General features: G+C 31.3%; 1 protein-coding gene across 9 annotated transcripts in view; it reads left to right on the top strand.

The window, feature by feature from the left end:
* Window positions 1-21,258, top strand: part of LOC132731939 (nuclear factor 1 A-type-like) — an 87,884-nt gene that overhangs the window by 41,960 nt on the left and 24,666 nt on the right. For all 9 annotated transcript variants that reach the window (XM_060718233.1, XM_060718240.1, XM_060718235.1 and 6 more), the window contains 2 exons: window positions 834-1,209; window positions 13,196-13,267. In XM_060718233.1, coding sequence (XP_060574216.1) covers window positions 834-1,209; window positions 13,196-13,267 — 448 coding nt within the window. The remainder of the gene's footprint in view (window positions 1-833; window positions 1,210-13,195; window positions 13,268-21,258) is intronic.

Below are 21,258 nucleotides of genomic sequence, written 5' to 3'. Positions count from 1 at the left end.
ATGTATAGAGCACAACAACCAGGTTGTTATCCCCAAAGTTAAGATGACACTTTTAGATAGAATATAAATACTCCACATTTCTTTTTTGGCTCTATAACTTTGAAACTGTGAAGAAGTTTTATAGATAGCTTGCCACATATGAGTTCTAAGTGTGCACTCAGAGCAATACAGCAAAAGTTGTAACCCCCATGGTCACAAAGGTCAAATATTAAAAAGTCCAAGTATTTTGTCTGTCCATAACTAATTGATTAACTATATTCATGAAAATAACTTGGCAAAATGATCACTACCATTTCAAAATGTGCAGAGTGCAACATCCAGGACTCTGCAAAAATCAAGGTTGCACAGGTCAAATATGATAAAATCCACATGTCTTCTCCATGACTTATTGAAAATAGCAAATGTTTTAAAATTACTTGGCATAAATGATCTCTGTTATGAAATGATGTGTTAAGCTCAACAACCAGACAGGCAATATGTTGGAAAATTCACACTTTTTTTTTAGCACCATAATTTATTGACTTTTGGGAAAGTTTTGAAATTAAATGGTGCAAATGATCCCTATCATGACATGAAGTGCAGAGAGCAAAATCCAGGTCAAAAACCCCCAAAAGTAAATTTAGCTGTTTTCAGACAGATTGTGAATATATTGTTTTCAGTATACATGTACTTGAATTTATAATCTCATGATTTCCTTAAAGAACACCTTAAATTAAACTTTACTTTGAACAAATTTAATTTTAGATTTTTAAAGAAATGCATGTCAAAGTTAAGATTTATTTTCGCAAACACATATTTAATCAGTTCTTAACCAATTATGTTTCTGTCTGCAGAATGAAAAACCAGAAATCAAACAAAAGTGGGCTTCCAGGCTCCTTGCTAAACTACGAAAAGACATCACACAGGAATGTCGGGAGGACTTTGTGCTTAGTATATCGGGTAAAAGACCGCCATTATGTGTGTTAAGTAATCCCGATCAAAAAGGAAAAATGCGGCGTATAGACTGTTTAAGACAAGCTGACAAAGTGTGGAGACTGGATTTAGTAATGGTGATATTATTTAAAGCTATTCCCTTGGAAAGCACAGACGGAGAGCGGCTTGAAAAGTCGCCAGACTGTTTACATCCAAACCTGTGCGTGAATCCACACCATATATCAGTATCTGTTAGAGAATTAGATCTGTACCTTGCCAACTTTATACATAGTTATGGTAAGTACAGGAATGCAGTCAGTATGTGCTGATATTTTATAAGTATATTATAATTAATCTTTGCCTTTCTATATTTATGTAATGACCTTGCAATTTCAGTCCATGTTACGTTAAGAGGGTGTTCCTGATATTCAAAGGGCATAGCATACAATGTAACATGTCTCTCTTCCATGGGGTCAGTTGTTGAGTGGTTTCTTAAACACACTTAACCAAGGTCTGGTTGATATAGTCACTCACAGCTTGACATGCTGAAGGTTCAAAATTTGACAGTTCTGAAATGCATGTAAAAGAGCTAAAAAAATAACAGAAAATTAAAAGTAAAAAAAATATGAAAGTACAACAATAGTCTTGATTCTTAAGATTGTTTGGCACTGAAGTTAATATAATTATCATTGGTCTAAAAATTTATCCAAACCCCGCTGTCCATTCCACCACAAAATTGCCCCAAACAGGCCTTCTCAATTCAGGAATAAAAATGTGTCATTGTTCTTCAGACAGAAATTAAATTTTGGTCTTTAATTTTTTTTCTGTCAATATAAATGATTTAATTTTTGTGTTGTAGATCAAAATTATAACCGGTTTTTAATTTTGTAACCTGTTACAGTGTTCAATGCACAAAAAGTAAAACTGTTCTGCAAGATATTATAAAATTATGTTAAAAATCAACATTATGAAATTATATTAAAAAATCAACTCTGAAATTTGAAACAGGGGTCTGTGTGAGAGATAGGAAAGAAATGGAGAAAGGACAATCAACAAAATGTTATAAAGAAAATTATTATCATCTTCAAACACAACACACACTTTAGATAATTGAATTACATCACATTTTTATCTGTGCGTGTGAAAACCACTGGTAGATAAAACACTTATTACCGGTTGAAACGGTAGCCCTATTATGACATTTTGTAGAAGTTTTTTGAACAAACAAATTGCCTATTAATGCTAAATAGAATTACATAGGTCTGTAATATCTCAATAGAAATTGACTAGTTTGCAAGTTTTGTTGTTGTTGTTGCATTTCTGGTTAGTAACTGTAATCTGAAATGTGATTTATGGGCAAGAGAGAACTAATTTATTATTTAAATTGGAATGTCTTTTTCCTGTGCTAAAGGTAATTAAAAAATGTGCGAAAAGACTTAAGAACAACTTAAGAGTTAAGGTAATTTTTATGCTCTGATAATCTTTGTTTCTGGTTCATATTGTCCTTTATTTCTTCTGTCTTTCCATCTTGCCATGGTTAGTGATGGACATCACACTTTCTTACAATTTCTCATGGTCCACCATTTTATTGACTGCTAGCCCAAGTTTATGTGGTATTTATTTGATATATTGGTACTTTCTGTAGATTTACCCTAAAAAATCAATTAGGTCAAGGTTATTAAGGCTAAAAATAGTTTTTCCTACATTTCTTTATCATTTCAGTTTTGTCAAAGTTACATCATGATATCATGGAGTGTCCATAATTTTATTGCTTTATTTCTTGTTCATCTGAAAAGTCAAGTGAAAATATTAAAGCTTATTTATTTTGTTCTCTATACTGATTTTGTACCAGCAATTTATAAAGTTTATTTGTTTACTTCTCAGCCGTTATGAATAAAGAGTTGTCATTCTAGCATTTCTTACATATCCAACTGTATGTCAGTTTGGACTAGCTTGTGCTAAAGTAAAAGCAAATCAGAATTTACAACAGAAATAGTTTCAGTTTTTTAGGTTTTTATCACATGAAAGAATGCAAGTCTGGGAATTTCTGTATTGTAATCTGTTGGTATGCAGTAGCTTGGGATCTACACCAAAATAATCTAGGTTTTTTCAGTGTCTTGATCTCCATTTGAGTGAATTAGTATACTGTGAAAATACATTAAAAAAGAGGGTTTTATCGTTGAACTATTTGCCAGATTCTACCCATGCAACCAGTGCAGACCAAGATCAGCCAAAACATCAATTCTGGCTTATCATGATCTGCACTGTTCACTATTCAACCAGTACAATTATTTTGAAAAATCCCCCCCTCCCCCCCCCCCCCCAAACCAAAAAAAAATGGTTTTGTCCGTCTAAGATATAAAGCACTTTAAGGGTTAAAAGAAAATACAGTAAAGCAAATTTTTGACATCATTAAATTTAAGCACATTGTATATCTTATTATGGTTGACAAGATTATGGTATATTCTGAGGTGAATGCTTGTAGGTTTCACTATTGGGTATGTAAAAGTGGAGGGGTTATTGAATTGACTATAAGATTTGAGTCTTAGAATAGAATGAGGAATTGTAGGAAAAAAGAGGACATTTTTAAAGAGGATTTTTAAAGGGACACTTTAGAATGTTTTTGGTCAAAAGAGAGGATAGAAATAAGGAACAAATATTACAAAAAAGGACAAAGTCTACAATAAATGAATCAAAAAAGAATATTATTTTAAGTCTTGTATAGCAGAGAGTTCCTATTTACCAAATTATCAGGGTAATATTTGAAGCATCCTAGCCAGGTGGGAATGTTATGATTAGTGGAAAAACCTCTTGAACTAACACCATTTTCCAATTAGCCTTCATACAGGTTACTTGAAACCTAATTAGAATGAAGCCAGGTACTAGCTACATTACTGGGAGTAGGTCAAATTAAAGGAAGCAGGTAATAAAAACAGACATAATTTATCGTAAAATCAAAAAAAAAAAAGTGTTCTTTTAAAAATGCCCAGATATTTTATGGCTTCTTTCTATCAAGAACTTGTCTAGTAACCTAGGTTTTGAAAGTTTTGTTTTGATATGTTAACACTTTGAAAACCATGCTAAATTTATATAATCAACTTGTCCTACTTTGAATTAAGAACTGTCCATTGTAAATTTTGGGGATTTCAGTATGTTATGAATTTATTGGCCAGAAAGAATAGAGTCTGGATAGAGGATTTTTTTTCTTTACTTTAAACATCTGTTTTTCTTCAGAATCAAACCCATATAATATTATTGCAATTTTACAGATTTACTTAGATCATCATTCTAGAGAACCATAGCCCAATTTCTGGACACATATTTTAACAAGTTTTCAAAATATTTAAAAACATTTTTCAAAAAATGAATTGAAATTTGAAATAAAGCCAGTCTTTTTTAGGATCCAAAATTAGATTTTCATGAATATTTTATTCAACTATCCCCCTTTGATAGTAAAATTGTGATTTTCCCTTATAAATTTTTTTACACCTACCACCGTTTGTCAAAAAGAGGAAGCTGAAGAGGTCAACAGGACATAATGAACCCCAGAGAAAATGCTTATTAAAAAAAGTTCCAAAAAACAACAGTAGAATATGAGAAAATTCTTACACTGCTGACTTTATTAGATCTATATAGACCTATACATCTTCCATTTGCTATAAGTTTCGGGAATATAAAGATAAAAATTTAAAGATCGCCAGTTTATAGTCTTATGTGAAAGTTTGTGTGGCTTTTAACTGATTGCAATGCCAAATTTTAGTAATCACCATTGGTTCTAGCAAGCTAAAGAATTACCATGTACTTCCTTATGCTTAATGACTGGTTTCACTTTTACAGGAATAAAATATTATAAACATGTGTCTGACATTATTCATTTTTCGACATAAATGCTGTAATTGCCGTCTTTTATTCCATATAACTGTATAAATTTTTGGGGCAAGTTTAATTTAAGGCAAAAATGAAAGAAATTCAAACGAGAGTGGCTGTGAAGTATACGTTTTCTATCAATATGAGTATATTTTGATCAGTTCGTTTCGGCACGGGAAATTGTCATCGAGGGAGTCTATACGTTTATCTATGTAAGGTTAATACTTTATATATTATTTACCATAGTGTGTTTATGGGCCTCTAAGCAGATGTGGATGCAGTGGCGAATTGAAAGAAATGTAATGAATTGACGGCATTTGCATAAAAGTTACGTCCCTAATGGCTGTAGTAATGCTTAGACAAAGTACTGGTTAATATATAAGTTGTCAGAACGTCACGTTTTTTTAGGTTTTTTTTTTCTTTTTAAAAAAAATAAATTAGGGGATAGGCTAGTGTTAACTTAATATTAATATGTTTTATTTATTTGTAACAGTACATAATTATAGTAAATGACTAGTCTCAGGTTAAAATGTTATATTGTTATTTATAATTATGTTGCTTTTATTGAACATATGAATTTTGACATTGTTATACATGTATACAGCAGCACAGGTTATTCAATTAGAAACGGTTCAATGATGGTGTGAACTCACTTTTTTTCGCAAGTGTTAAAGACTGACATGCTCATTCAGGTTTCTGAGATTATAAAAATAAATAATTTGAACATTCAGGAGTTAATTAGTTTAATATTACATAAATATGTCAAGAAAAACATGATAACCTGCATATGTGCATCAATTATGTATATGAGTTTAGTATTATGACAGTACTCTTATCTTTGAACAGGGAAGTGGTCAAGGGATTGAATGACAAAATTTTATTTTAAAGCCACATAATGGCATTCATCACATTTAGTAATGATTTTACTGAACTGCATTCATCAGGAGTACACAGGTCATGGGTTATTGAGGATGAAGAATTGTAGCTTTTAAGTTTGGTATAAACTAATACTTATAGTTGATCCAAACACAAGATTATTCTGTCCAAGATGAGAAGTGATTGATCTTTACTGTGGCATGTTTTAAGGCATCATTTCATTAACAGGAGACTGTGGCAATTATTGATAGACTTTGTTGTAATTTAACAGACCTGTCGACAGACTGCAAGCCCAATAATCTTGTTATATCAGTTATTAAACTAATTTTAGCTACATTTATTTTATGTTTCATCGTTTCTGATTTTTTAAACAGCAGGGGAATTTGTGAATGTAGGGTTTACAGTCAAAGATTCAGAGTTATTTCACCAACAGGGTGCAGCAACTGTGTGTCTTTCAGAAAGTTTAAATACTGTCAAAACTGTCCAAAGAACTGAATGTGTTTGCCTTTTGACCAGTCCTGGCCTCTCTCACATGAAACATTTTAACAATCATGCACTCACAGCAGTCACAGGCAAAATAATGATCTTAAATCCTAAATATATTATTAAAAAAAGTATTATAAAGTTTCAATTTAAATTGTTTGCATTAATGTTTTTGTAAGGGGTTTCAGTATACTTAAAGCAGCAACTAACAGTATCAAACATGGTCAGACTGCAAAGGTGTACAGACTAAAACCCTTGATATTATTTTGTTTGTATTCTGTTTGAGAGTTAAAGGGACTCCACTGATGTTTTTAGACATGACAGGAGAGGAAATATTTTTTCAAGATTTATATCCGATTTGATGTAGGTCCCGACCAAAAAGTAAATGTGTGCAAAGTGTCAGATTCTTTGATCACTTGTGTTTTTCCAGAATAATTAACTGTGAAAAATAGCAACAAAAGAAAATAAATTAATAAATAAATAAATTTTTTTTATTAACACCTTTAAAAGGATTCAGAATAAAAATTTAGCTTAAAATACAATTTTCAATCCATTTTAGTGTATTTCCTTCTTTATAATCTTCACCTTACCTTTCTTAAGTGCAGCAGTTGATCTATGATGGAGTTATTATTCATTATTTCAAAATTTCGTTTTTTTTAATGCTTTTTGAACCTCTATGGAGGTTCCTTAAAGCTTCCGATACTCTTTATAATATATAAATAATATATTATATATGTATGAAAGTGTATAAAAATTCACTTCTCATTGTCTACAGATTGTTTTGTTTTTGCTTTCTTAGCAAATTCAATTGAAATACCAGTATTTTTTAAGGGAATCATACATTATTATTCCAAAAACTTTGTATCCAGTGTTAAGACTTCAGTATTAGTGTTTCCAGTATTAGTGTTTCCATGAAATGGTATCCAGTAGAAACTGTCAAGTCGGCATGTTACTATCCCCCATATCATTTTTCCCGCTTGTCAAAGGCAATTTAACCTCCTTGACACATTACCTTATGTATCAAATTTAAACATTTTTACTTTGCGTATTGAAATTGTAACCTGAGCCATTAATCTGTGCTTAATTAGTTATAATACAAATAATATATCTAATTTTGTACATAATACTTTACACGCGATTAATCTGATCTGATCTATGACACGGTTCAAATCTGGCTGAACCTATATGTAAATAAATATCAGTGATCTTGTTTTTAAATCGGGCATGATTAAGTTTAAAGTATTTAAAATTTTAAAGGGATAGGTTCTTGTCCATGATTTAAACAATTTTTTCCTCTTTAAATTTTTTTAAGAAACAAGTAATGATGTTATTGATGCAATTTTTTTAAGTTCTGTTTGTTTTTTTTCTGAAATAAAAAAGTTATTAAGAGGACCAATTATTCTTTAGTTTGTATTTTAACCTTAAACCTGTTGTTCATTATTGCAAAAAAAATAAAAAAATTAACTTTTATCTAATAAATTAATAAATAATTAATAATAAATTAATAAAATTTAATTCTTGTTATAAGAAGCAGTATTTAATTTTGAAGTGTTTACAGCCACATCTCTAGTTTTTCTAGAGCAACAGATTTTTTGTTTTAAAACCAAAGTTCTGTTTATCTTTAAGCTTCATCCCTATTTGTCCAAACTTGAGTCCTAAAATCAGACAAAAGGTGTACCAAAAACACAGTCAAAAAGTCACAGTTCCCAGTCCTTTAAACATTCCAATTATATCAGTCAAGGCCAAAATTCTGATTATCTAATGAGAGTTCAAGAGACATACAAAAGTAATATTTCTGTTTTGTCCTATAGTTTCAATGAAGTTATATTTCTAGAGACAGGAGTATTAAATGTTCTTAAAATGTCAAATTTCTTTATAAGTTTTAAAACCACATTTCTATTTGACCTTAAGTCTTATTTACAGCTATTCTAAAACCACTGTTATACTTGTCCTAAAGCCTCATTTACTTTATTCTGTCCTAAAATTATTGTTCTGAGGTTCTTCTATATTTAGATTTCTATTATATAATTTCAGGTATTACAAAAAAAAAGCTTGTTGACTTCAGTTTCTTTAGAGGCTCATACAGATATATAAGAGTGTTTAATTTTGCTTGTTATAGAGAATGCAAAAGCTTCCTTGAATAAGATCATGTGAATGAATTCTTGTTTGGAGATAAAAAAAAACAACCTGAATTTATGATACAATAAGTATTCATTAAAATTTCAAACATAACCAGTATACTGATCAATATAAATTATTGTAAACTTAAATAACTCTTGAAGAACTTGGTATTGCTTTGTTTGAACAGTTGAATAGTGTAAATAAAATCTTGAATTAAGAAACGATAACTTTTATATTATACTGTACATCCGTATCTCAAGATTTATTCCTGGACAGCTGTATTATACGACAATAGGTGCTATTACATCACTATAAGGTTTTCTGATAAAAACAGTACTGTTTGCAGATTTTGGTATTAATTATCGGCATTTTCTTTTGTTCAGTTTTTTTTACCTTTTTGTTTGTAAAAGGTATCACAGTTTAAAATCTTCGGTAAATGGTTAGATAATGCCTGGTAAAGATAGCGTTTTTGTTTGCTGGTATTTAAACGGCATTGTCAGGTGGAAGATACATTGTTATTTATAGTTCATTTGATATTTTAAATGGCATTGATACATTTTTTTGTTTGTAAAAAAGTACATTGTCATCTAGTTAAGTAAAAAAATCTCCAAACTGCATTCATTAAAATGCAAGGGTTGAAAATATTTACAATCATGTTTTTCTAAATATATATTATTAATTTATTATTAATAAAACAATAATAATGATCATTAGATATAATGTAGAACTTTTTTTCTCAACACTCTACTCGCATATGCTTTTATAATAATTAAGTCCTACATACTCATTTTACAGTTCTACTCATGTGATCTTACAGTCTTACTCATGTGATTTTACAGTCTTACTCATGTGATTTTACAGTCTTACTCATGTGATTGTACAGTCTTACTCATGTGATTTTACAGTCTTACTCATGTAATTTTACAGTCTTACTCATGTAATTTTACAGTTCTACTCATGTGATCTTACAGTCTTACTCATGTGATTTTACAGTCTTACTCATGTGATTTTATAATCTTACTCATGTGATTTTACAGTTCTACTCATATGATCTTACAGTCTTACTCATGTGATCTTACAGTCTTACTCATGTGATTTTACAGTCTTACTCATGTGATTTTACAGTCTTACTCATGTAATTTTACAGTTCTACTGGCATGTGATCTTACAGTCTTACTCCTGTAATTTTACAGTCTTACTCATGTGATTTTAGTCTTACTCATGTAATTTTACAGTCTTACTCATGTAATTTTTCAGTTCTACTCATATGATCTTACAGTCTTACTAATGTGATTTTACAGTCTTACTCATGTGATTTTACAGTCTTACTCATGTGATTTTACAGTCTTACTCATGTGATTTTAGTCTTACTCATGTAATTTTACAGTTCTGCTCTTGTGACTTTACATTTATATCCATGTGATTTTACCGTCATACTCATGTGAAGTTACAGTCCTAGTCATGTGATTTTACAGACCTGCTCATGTGATTTTACAATTCTGCTCAAATATTTATAATTTATAGCCCTATTAATGTGATTTTACAGTTTTACTCATGTTTTTTGGGGGGGTTCTTAAGGTACAACAACACAATTTGTCAAAACAATATTAATTGTGCATTTTAACAATACTTAAGTTTTTATGCCCCCGCCATGTAATGGCCGGGGCATATAGTGTTACCCTGTTCCGTCCTTCCGTCCTTCCGTCCTTCCGTCATTCCGTCATTCCGTCATTCCGTCATTCTGTCATTCCGTCATCATCAGTTTCCGTTCATTATCTTAGTAACGGTTGCACACATTCAACTCAAATTTGACATATGGATATGTCGTGAGAAAATACAGGTCAAGTTCGAATTTGGTCATGGTTTGATGATTTTTGGCAGAGTTATGCCCCTTTTACTTTAAAATAATATGAAATTTTCAGTTTCCGTTCATTATCTCCCCAATGTACAACACATTCACTCAAACTTGACATATGGATATGTCATGAGAAAATACAGGTCAAGTTCGAATTTGGTCATGGTTCGATGATTTTTGGCAGAGTTACGCCCCTTTTACTTTGAAAATAATATGAAATTTTCAGTTTCCGTTCATTATCTCCCCAACAGTACAACACATTCAACTCAAATTTGACATATGGATATGTCGTGAGAAAATACAGGTCAAGTTCAAAATTTGGTCATGGTTCAATGATTTTTGCAGAGTTATGCCCCTTTCACTTGGAAATAATATGAAATTTTCAGTTTCCAGTCATTATCTCCCCAATGGTACAACACTTTTAACTCAAACTTGACATATGGATACGTCACAGGAATGCGCAGGTCAAGTTCAAAGTTGGTTATGGTTCAATGATTTTTAGGCAGAGTTATGCCCCTTTCACTTTGAAAATAATATGAAATTTTCAGTTTCTGTTTATTATCTCCCCAATGGTACAAACACATTCAACTCAAATTTGGACATATGGATATATTTTGGAATGCCCAGGCCAAGTTGGAATTTGGTCATGGTTCAATGATTTTTGGCAGAGTAATGCCCCTTTCACTTTGAAAAAAATATGAAATTTACAGTTTCTGTTCATTATCTACCCAACTACTCAAATTTGACATATGGATATGTCCCAAAGGAATGGGCAGGTCAAGTTTGAATTTGGTCATGGTTGGATGACTTTTTTTTGGCAGAGTTATGTCCCTTTCACTTTGAAAATAATATAGATACTTCTTAGGAATAAGCAGTTTAAGTTTGAATTTGGTCGTGGTTCAATGATTTGGACAAACTTATCTTTCTTGAATGTTGTAAAAATTTTGAACTTTCAGTTTCAGCACTGAAATGTATTTAGCCATTATTTTGGCTACAAATATGAAATATGCTATTTCAAAAAGGTTTAGACTGAATAATTTCAGTGCCTTGAACATTGTATGAAAAATGGTTTGTGTTAACATTGAAAAAGTTTTAAGGGCTTTGAACTTAAAATGAAAAAAATTATTTGTGCAAACAAATTTGGAACTAAATATTATAACATCTGAAATTTTGGCTGCATGCGGGGGCATCCGTGGCATGATGACACATTTCTAGTTTATCTAAATATTATCCATGTGTCATTACGATTATGATGGACATAAATTTTTAACTTGATATCAAATCATCAAAGAACTGGAGTATCATTCTCTGAAGCTTTAATACACATCTCTTATACAACGTTACACAAAAATATATAAATTTCAAATTTCCGCTTATCATCTCCAGTATAGAGGCATTATTGAGTGGTCTTCCTAGTAAAGCATTTTTCGCTAGTTAACAGCAATGCATGGAGCATGTTCTGAGTATACCATACCTACTGGGACGCATTAATTTGTATATCGTAAGTCGATGGACCACAGTTTATATAGCAAATGAGATCAATATTAACTATCTATGTTCCTTTCTTAAACAAACAGCACTGAGCTTATATATACAATTTTCACTTATTGTGAAGTTCAAATTTACCCGTTTAGTGTCAATTAGACTTGTCCTGGAAAATTTGGAACAGTCCTATGTTTCAACAAGGGATTTTGATAACAAAATGATGTGGTCAGACTGCATAGAAGCAATAGGATGATCTGACCCTATACTGTTGCCATAGATAAGTCATTCCAACTGGCAGAAACTCCTTGATAATCTCTTGAAATTAGTTTTAAAAGAACTTACATTTATATTTCCTAAATACAAAAGAATAAAAGTGTGAGATTTTTTTTTAACCAATTGTAGATATTGTTCGACAGAATTTTTGTGATAGTTCTGTGAATATATTTATATTTTTTTTCATGAATTTCATTATACTTAAGTAAAACATTTATTAGATTAAGTTTATTAGATTGAGTTGGATAAAGATATTTATCACTGGCTAGTTGGTTGGGTGAATTATTAAAATAAATATAAAATAATCAAAATATATATTCAGTCCTGTCATGTCAAAAATGCCTCACTGGAGTCCCTTTAAAACAGCTTTTAAAACAGCTTTTAACCTTGAATGTATTATTTTTATAGAATGGAAATGCTACATGAAAAAAAAACATCAACAAAAAATCAACATATTTTACACTTTTGTTGTTACTAACCAGTAATCTCTTGAGTTTTGACATTCAACTAAATGTCAGTTTATCTAAATATAATATATAAATGTCTACTAGTATATTGAAATAAAATTCATATATACAATATATATAGCTATTGCAGTTTGAATGCAGTTAGTAGCCCTCCTTAGTAGGTCTGTATAAAGAATCCTTACCCTGTTGAAGCGTAGCTGGACATTGGCCTTACATTGGTTTTGTAGTCATAATATTGTCACCTTAGTGCAGTAAGGGGTTTAACTTCTTATATACTGTAATTTAAAAGAACTTTAAACCTCTTGCCTCTCACACTGTAGGGTTGAGCAGGTCAGAGCTACATGTGAGAAAGCTATCCATGCAGCTAGCTCACAGGAAGTCGATGGTTCTACTCAGGTGCTTGTTTGTGCCTGAAATAATGCACCGAGGGGCACCTGAGGTCTTCCTCCACCAGTAAACCTGGAAAGTTGGTACATGACTTATACAGTGTTGGTGCTTAAAACTGACAAACAAAAAACAATAAAAAAAACCCATAAAGCATTTCAAAATTATAGATACTGTGAAAGGTATAAAATTGGGTAAAAGTTACACAGATACTGTATAGGACATCATTTAAAGACTTTCAAGCTTACTGGTGAAAAAAGGCATTAGGAGCCCCGCTTAATGCATTATTTCAGGCACCTAGTGGACACCCGAAAAGAACCACCTTGTTGCATACAGTTCAAAGACTAAAATGTGAACAGAGAAATTTAACTGTTGTTTTCATTTCCATTTTCATAGCTTATGCTAAACATTCAGTTGAATTACAAAAAAAAAATCTTCACCAAACGTTGACCTAGTTTTGATATGTTTTCAGTTCCGGACCCTCGGGATCCACGTGCTGATTATCAAGAAATACCTATGAATCATCATGACCAGGATATTAAAGGTAAAACACCTTGAGTAGAAATACCTTAAATATAATCTAACATAATTGATTAACCAAGTAACTTCTTTCATTCATCTTTTTCACTTGCTTTTAATAACCATGACATTCTCCTATTATCACAATAACTCTTGCTGTTTAAGTTCTGTGTTTGATGTAACCAAAAGACAGACCTGACTGTACTCTTTTTGCAATAATAATATATCTTGGTCTTTATGCTTATGTGATTTTCCAATTATGTCAATAAGGAGAGCCTTATGGCAAAACATAGCCTTTATGAGTTATATATGTTGTTTCATTTAAAATATACTAAAAACAATATATTAAAATGTAATGTGAATATTTCATTTAGTCATGGGTTGATAAAAAATGGGGACAGTAAAGAGAGAAATTATCTTAAGAAAAGAGAGTGAACTCTTGTCAAAAGGGAGTTATCTCTTCAATAATTATGAGCTAATCATCTACTGTTAAAAAGAGAGTTCAATTCCTAGTTTTGAACAAAGGTCACTGTTGGGGTGACCACTTAAGAAATACAGCCATTAAAACATAGTTTTATTTACAGAGGTGTACGAATTTGATCAAAAGTGTTTTCATTGTCGTGTAATGAGATATAAAATGCAATGAAATTAAAACTAATTTCAGACTTGGACTATGTTGATAGATTGTAACTGATACTGGTAATATTTTACGCACCTGTTGTTTTCGTCCCCTCTCCCAGGTATTTGGCATCAGGTTCAATTTTTTGCCAAATTAGGTAGGACGTGTCCTTTTGTCCACCTGTATCACACTTGACAGCAAATTAGTATTTGAATTTATTTCAATTCATTAGGTGTCATTTACGAGGGTAAGTGACCACCGAAAGACCGTTCATAGGGTGAATGTACTTGTAACCTATGTAAAATAGGTATTTAATATGGAAGCAAGTGATTTGTTGTAAATTACTGACTAATTAGTCTAGGCAGTGCCAGAGGATACAAATGTAATTGGCTCTTTCAACATTTTTGTTGTTGCACATTGTCAGTTCGTAACGACAGATTTTTTCTTACTGTCGGTACTTGTTTCTCGAAACTTGCTAGATTTGATCAATCTGTGGTCAAAATTTCAACAAGTTTTCTATATTTGTAGATAGATTCGGTAGACCAATCTTTCAGTTCCGTCTTTAACTTACATATAATCTCTGCTCGTTATAACAGAAAATCAATGAATAATTTAGCGCTGCTAAATTAAGGTGAGATTCATGTAGCTACATTTTGAAAAATTGTTCTGATTCTTTCACTTTTATGGGGAAAATGTGTTTCCTAATTTTAACAGTATGAGCTACAAATTTATATCTTGATATCTTTCGAATTAATTATGGACAGTTAAAAAACTGAATCCGGACATGACTGTTTATGAAACACTGTAGAATTAGTTTAAATAATTTACATTCTATAGTTTGGAAAATCATCATTTTATATTTATAAAGATATTCATGTAAATACTAAGTGCCAAAGTATGTGAAGCTAAAGTAAATGTCAGTTCAAATTATATAAAATATACTGAAAATTGTCATCTGGAGTTTTATATGGAATTAAGAAAAAAACGTGAAATAGAAACCTCTGACTCATATGTGTTTGGTCCAAAAATCACCGTCATTTTTCTGTTCAAACTTGATTTAGAAGTGATATCGTAGCCTAACCCTAGACTAACCAGCTTTCGAGAATTTAATATTGGCTTACTTTGTCATACCATTTCTTCATTGAAAAATCATAGGCAGAAGTGAATGAATGTCAAAGTGAACAGTGATTGGAATATGAGGAGATTAGAGGTACTCTAGTGTCCAGTATAACTAAATCTCCAATTAATGTCCAGCATGAATTGTCTGGCCTCCTAAAGCCTACAAATCCTCTAGCCTGGACCTCTCCAGCCTATAACATGATCACAGTAAATATTTATAAATCTGATTTCATAAATCACATTATGTTGAAGGGCTTCTGTCATATTCCAGGGAAAACAATGTCTTGCAGTAGATGTCTAGAACGAATTGGAGAGTGCACTCTTTGGTTTTTTCGGGAGTCTCAAATAATAACCAATTGTCTACTGTATTAAAGAAAAGAAAATAAAAATAGTGTGTATTGTGGAATTATTTAATAATTACTTTGACAGGAAATTTTTTCTTTTGTTTTTTGTTTCTTTTGCTCTAAACTACAGTTTTATAGAGACATAATTTGATATTTTTTCATCATGGATGTTTTTTCTCTTCTTTTCTACATGAATACTTTAAAGTTTCAGATTTATGAAATGATGAAAAATTTAAGTATACAGAAGTAAATGGTACTATTAATGTTTTAAATTAATTGTTTAAAACTTTGTCTATGATATGAATATAAAAATATCATGAATTATACAAAAATATACACATAAAAAACATAAGTAAAAAAGAAGATGGGAAATTGGAAAAATTTAAAGAGGGTTGTAATTTCCTTGATTGTAGGCTCAACTTTTCGAAGAATATAGAGAGCTATTATACTCACCCTACTTTGGTTACATTTTTTTTCATATTCAGAATTACTGCCCTTTAAACAGAGTTATCTCTCTTTAAGAATTAAGCTTTTTTTTGTCTTTTACTTTGTTATTTATGTCTTTAGCTCGACTATTCGATAAGAATAAGTAGAGCTATTGTAGTCACCCGAGCGTCGGCGTAACCACTTATGTTAAAGTTTTTGTAATAGTTCAAATATTTTCAAAGTCCATTGACATATGGCTTTGAAACTTTGCACACTTGTTCACCATCATTACCCCAACCAGTAAAGAGGAGGAGGTAACTGTATCAAGCATTTTGACGGAATTATGCCCCTTTTTCGACTTAGAATTTACGTTAAAGTTTTTGCAATAGTTCAAATATTTTCAAAGTCCATTGACCTATGGATTTTAAACTTTGCACACTTGTTCACCATCATTACCTCAACTTGTAAACAGGAGGAGGTAACTGTATCAAGCATTTTGACAGAATTATGCCCCTTTTTCGACTTAGAATTTATGTTAAAGTTTTTGTAATACCTCAAATATTTTCAAAGTCCATTGACATATGGCTTTGAAACTTTGCACACTTGTTCACCATCATTACCCCAACTCGTAAACAGGAGGAGGTAACTGTATCAAGCATTTTTGACAGAATTATGCCCCTTTTTCGACTTAGAATTTATGTTAAAGTTTTTACAATAGTTTCAAATTTTTTTCAAAGTCCATTGACATATGGATTTTAAACTTTGCACACTTGTTCACCATCTGACCCCAACTTGTAAAACAGGAGGAGGTAACTGTATCAAGCATTTTGCACAGAATTATGCCCTTTTTCAACTTAGAATTTATGTTATTATGTTTTTGCTATTTATGATTTGTTTAAGATTATTATTAATTATTATGAACAAGTTAGTTGTTAACAATTTGGTAAAATATCAACCATAAACTATATAAAGAAAAGAAAATATGTTTTAGAAAATAGTATTAAAGATGAATTATGTCATCTTATGAAGTACATGTAACTAAGCATCCTTGTATGGAATATTTTATTTACATACATAGTAAAAGAAGAATTAATTACCCTTTTTAAGCAATAGTGAATTTGTTGCTAAAATTTTGTCAGACTAAAGTGAATTGGCAACATTTTTTTCCTCTGCAACTTCTTTTTTTGCACCATAAATGAAATGATGTAGACAATGCAAGAAGGAAAGACATTCATCATTAAAGTCTTTGATCTACAATACCCCAGCAGGTTTTGTTTCCATGTTTACTAATTATATGGTTTACTAATTATATGGCTGAAATTCAATTGTGCAAATATTTCAATATGTGTTCCACCGGTCCTTAACTTGGTTAATTTTATGCTCTTAATACATTATTTACAGTCCATTGTAACATTTTTATGCAGATCTGCAACATGTCACTAACTTGAGGTAATTAATCGGCATAACAAAATTGCCAGCCGGCTGTAAAACTAATATAACGTAGGATAGTCAGTTATGTTAATGGTATGCTACAAGTATAAAGCCAGGCCAGCCTTTACATCCATGCAATCATTGGCAAGACTGTTTTCCAAGGTGATGTTGAAAATCTTACTTCAGCATTTTTGATATCAAGATCCATGAAATAACAAATTTTGACCTGCTCCGTCGGCCAAGGAGAGCAAGTCTATTGCACAAAATTTGCACGGTAATATAGAAGAAAAAGTTACAAACCTTTAAAAACAAGAAAGTATATTATAATAATAGTTTGTTCTGCTTCGTAAATCATGATTATTTTTCTCTCTCTCTCTTTTTACAACAACACGGAAATCCTATTGTAATGTTCGTCTTCCTATTAATTTACCTAGTGTAATCAGAAGTTGATATTTCATGTATTTAATTATTCTTGCTAATATTCTAAAGATTTCAAGGCACATGTTGTAGATAGATTCCGACAGATGTTAATAGTTGTAGAGGAGATAAAGTCGTAATAACTTCATTATTTCCGCAGCCTCACAAAAATCTGCAAATTGCTAGATGCCGATTTTTACCTTTCAATACACCCTCATTATTCTCATGTTAGTGTACAAAAAATGCCTGAATTTGTTATAATTAAGTTTATTGTATTAGAGGATATAAAGTTAGGCTTTTGTTTTGAGAATGTATGAAAAGATTTTTGTAGAACATGCAATAAATGCAATGAACAATAAACACAATAGAACAATTCATTGTCCAGGAGTATGATATGTAATGGAAAACAAAACAGTCATTTCAGATAAAACTTAAATCATTCTTTGTATAAGTGTGATATGATTAATATGTCATTTATAAGACAGAAATAGGTCAAATGAGGGGTCAAATGTATGGGCAGGGGGAGTAAAAAAGATCAGATAAGCTAAAACAATAGAAATAGGTCAGATGGATTGGGTGGGTGGGAATAGATATACATTTGAGGAAAGTGGAAATAGGTCAGATTGGGGGAGGATAGAAATAAGTTATATAAAAGGAACGGTGGACATAGGTCAGATTTTGGAAGGATAGAAACAGGACAGATATACATGTAGGAAACAATAGTATGGGAGAAAGATAGAAATAAATTACATAGGGCACCAATAGAATGACGTAGGTCAAATAGGAGAAAAATATTAGGAAATAGGTCAAATTAGAGAAAAGGAGGACAAGAATAGGAGGACAATATTAGGAAGTAGGTCAAATAGTAGGACAATATTAGGAAATTGGTCAGATAGGAGGACAATATTAGGAAGTAGGTCAAATAGGAGGACAATATTAGGAAATTGGTCAGATAGGACAATATTAGGAAGTAGGTCAAATAGGAGGGCAATATTAGGAAATTTGTCAGATAGGAGGACAATATTAGGAAGTAGGTCAAATAGGAGGGCAATATTAGGAAGTAGGTCAAATAGGAGGACAATATTAGGAAATTATCGGATAGGAGGACAATATTAGGAAGTAGGTGAAATAGGAGGGCAATATTAGGAAGTAGGTCAAATAGGAGGGCAATATTAGGAAGTAGGTCAAATAGGAGGGCAATATTAGGAAATTGGTCAGATAGGAGGACAATATTAGGAAGTAGGTCAAATAGGAGGGCAATATTTTTTAGGAAATTGGTCAGATAAAGGTGCAAGAAAGATAAAGAAATGTCACATTTGGATGAAAGATAAAAAAGATCAGATATCATCTGAGAAAGAAGATTCAAATTATTGATGATAAAAGGAAAAAAAATGATAAAAATAGGTCAGACAGAGGGAAAAGGTTAGAATTAGGTCAAATAAGAGGTATATTAGATGAGGGAGAATTGTAGAAATAGGTCAATAAGTCATTAAACAAAAATCCTGCAACAGTTTGAAAAGAAGTTAATATTATGAATTTACCAGAATCAAATACATTATGTTTATTGGTAATTGTCAATAATTTGAGTTTCCATTTGACCTACATCCTTCAGACTTCATATGATGGTTTTCCTTGTTGAGTGAAACCAGAGGGGAGGCATGCCTTTTTGGTTACAGATCTATTAAGATCTTAAATTGTCATTGTTTTGTTCTGAGAGGATTGAAAATGATGGTGAGCACATTTTGTTGCTTGTAGAATCAGATAAAAGTTAACAGGACCCTTATATCTGAAGCATCTGAGGTGCTAATTTATTTACAACAGATCTGTTATCATAAGAGGTAGTTGTTACTTTAATGATTTTGCATATATCTAGGCGTGCATTCTCATTGAAATAGAGCAATAATTTGATTGCCAGGAATATCTAGATATTCTGTATTCTACAGAGACCTTTGATATTGGTTGAAGAAATTTTCATATTACTTTTTGTTGCCGTGTTTTAAGGGAAAATGAACTTTTAAAGATAGAAAAAAGCTCTGTTTGAGGTTGATAGTGGTACATAAAAATAAAAAATGTCGCTTGGGAACAAAATTTATTTTGTTTATCTTTATCTATTTTTTTCTTCATATTTTTTCAAAGTTCTATAAAATACAATTTCCTTGATTGACATAACCCAATTAAATATATGGAGGAAGAAGGAGAAAAAAGTTTGTTATCATTTCTGATTCTAGTCATCACTTGTTATCATCTCTGCTCCACGTTATCACTTATTATCACCTCTGATTTGAATTATCATCAAGATGAATGAAACTGTAGAATTATCAATTATTATCCTTACTCATAAAATGCTATCAAGGAATTGACTGAAATTTGAGAGAACTCGCAAAGTTTTTTAAAAAGATAAGTATGTTTGTCCCTATTACGAAACAGAAGCAAGACTGCATTTTGTGTTTATCATATTACAGCATGTATCTGCCCCATTACCTTGATGTTTTCACTAGAGAGATAAGGCTGATTTGTTTCTGATAACTGTAATTTAATTATCTTAATGTGCCTGATAAATTGCTACCATCAAAAATAGATTGTCTGAAGAAGAGATGGTTAAATTGTATGGTAACCTTTAAGGTGGTGGAAGAGGCAGGGGGGGGAGGGGGGAAAGAAGTATTGGGAGAGAGGGGCTTAGGATTTGACCTGTTTATAACTCTTGGGTAATATATTGTTAGAAATACCTTACATTTGAAATAGTATGTTACCTATATTCTGGTCCCAAGAGTTGGGTTTTTTTTAAGTCCTTGTGACCACCCCCATAACTAACAAATTGTTTCCTTCAACAGCTGAACCATTTTAAATTGACCTGCAATTATTGGAGAAGTAAGGGTATTTGATTACCGCAAAAAAATATGTTAGGTGAATTTTACATGTAACTTTAAATAGATCTGATTGACTGTGTTACATGATACTGTGTCTGTGGTTTCGAAAATGTGTTTAGACACCTGGAAGCAGTCTGCAAGGTTAGTTAGCTGAGGAATTCTGCAACAGATTAAGACTTTCTAAAAGAGATAAGATAACATGTATGATGTATGTGTATTAATGAGAAAGGCTACTTATGTCTCTCATTAATAATGATACCCACATGCTTTAACAAGCCATATCAACCAGTTAAAACCATATGGACCAGGGATATATTATTATCAACTAGTTAAAACATGGTTTCAGCAGGTCAAGGGTCAATCATTAGCAAAGTTGTTGCCAGGGTTGGTCACTTGATTTCAGGGAGAAAAAACATACATTTAAGCTGAGAATCCTGCTGATTTTCATCAACATCCAAAAGCTAATTTGTTGCTTAATTTCTGAATGAGTCTTCTATTGTCTCTATTGAAAGTCATAATTCTATGTTAATCCTAGCACTGAAAATATTGAAAGTTTGTAGAATGGAGGTGATAACGAAATTTCAGTTAGGCATGGAGTTTTAGTATGGTACTGTTTAAGATATTTTTTTCAGAATTTACATTTAATCATAAATCGAATCAAGTAGATAATTAATAAAGCAATCAACTGATTTTTTTTCAGAATTTACATTAAATCGTTAATTGGATCAAGTAGTTAATTTATAAAGCAATCAACTATCTCATATCATTAAGTGAGATAGTATTTCAGTACTCT

The sequence above is a fragment of the Ruditapes philippinarum genome, unplaced genomic scaffold, assembly GCF_026571515.1.
Source record: "Ruditapes philippinarum isolate M1 unplaced genomic scaffold, ASM2657151v2 ctg10_1_1_1_1, whole genome shotgun sequence".
Taxonomy (NCBI): Eukaryota; Metazoa; Mollusca; class Bivalvia; order Venerida; family Veneridae; genus Ruditapes; species Ruditapes philippinarum.
The sequence above is the reverse complement of the archived record's forward strand: the minus strand, read 5'-3'. Positions and strand labels throughout refer to the sequence as shown.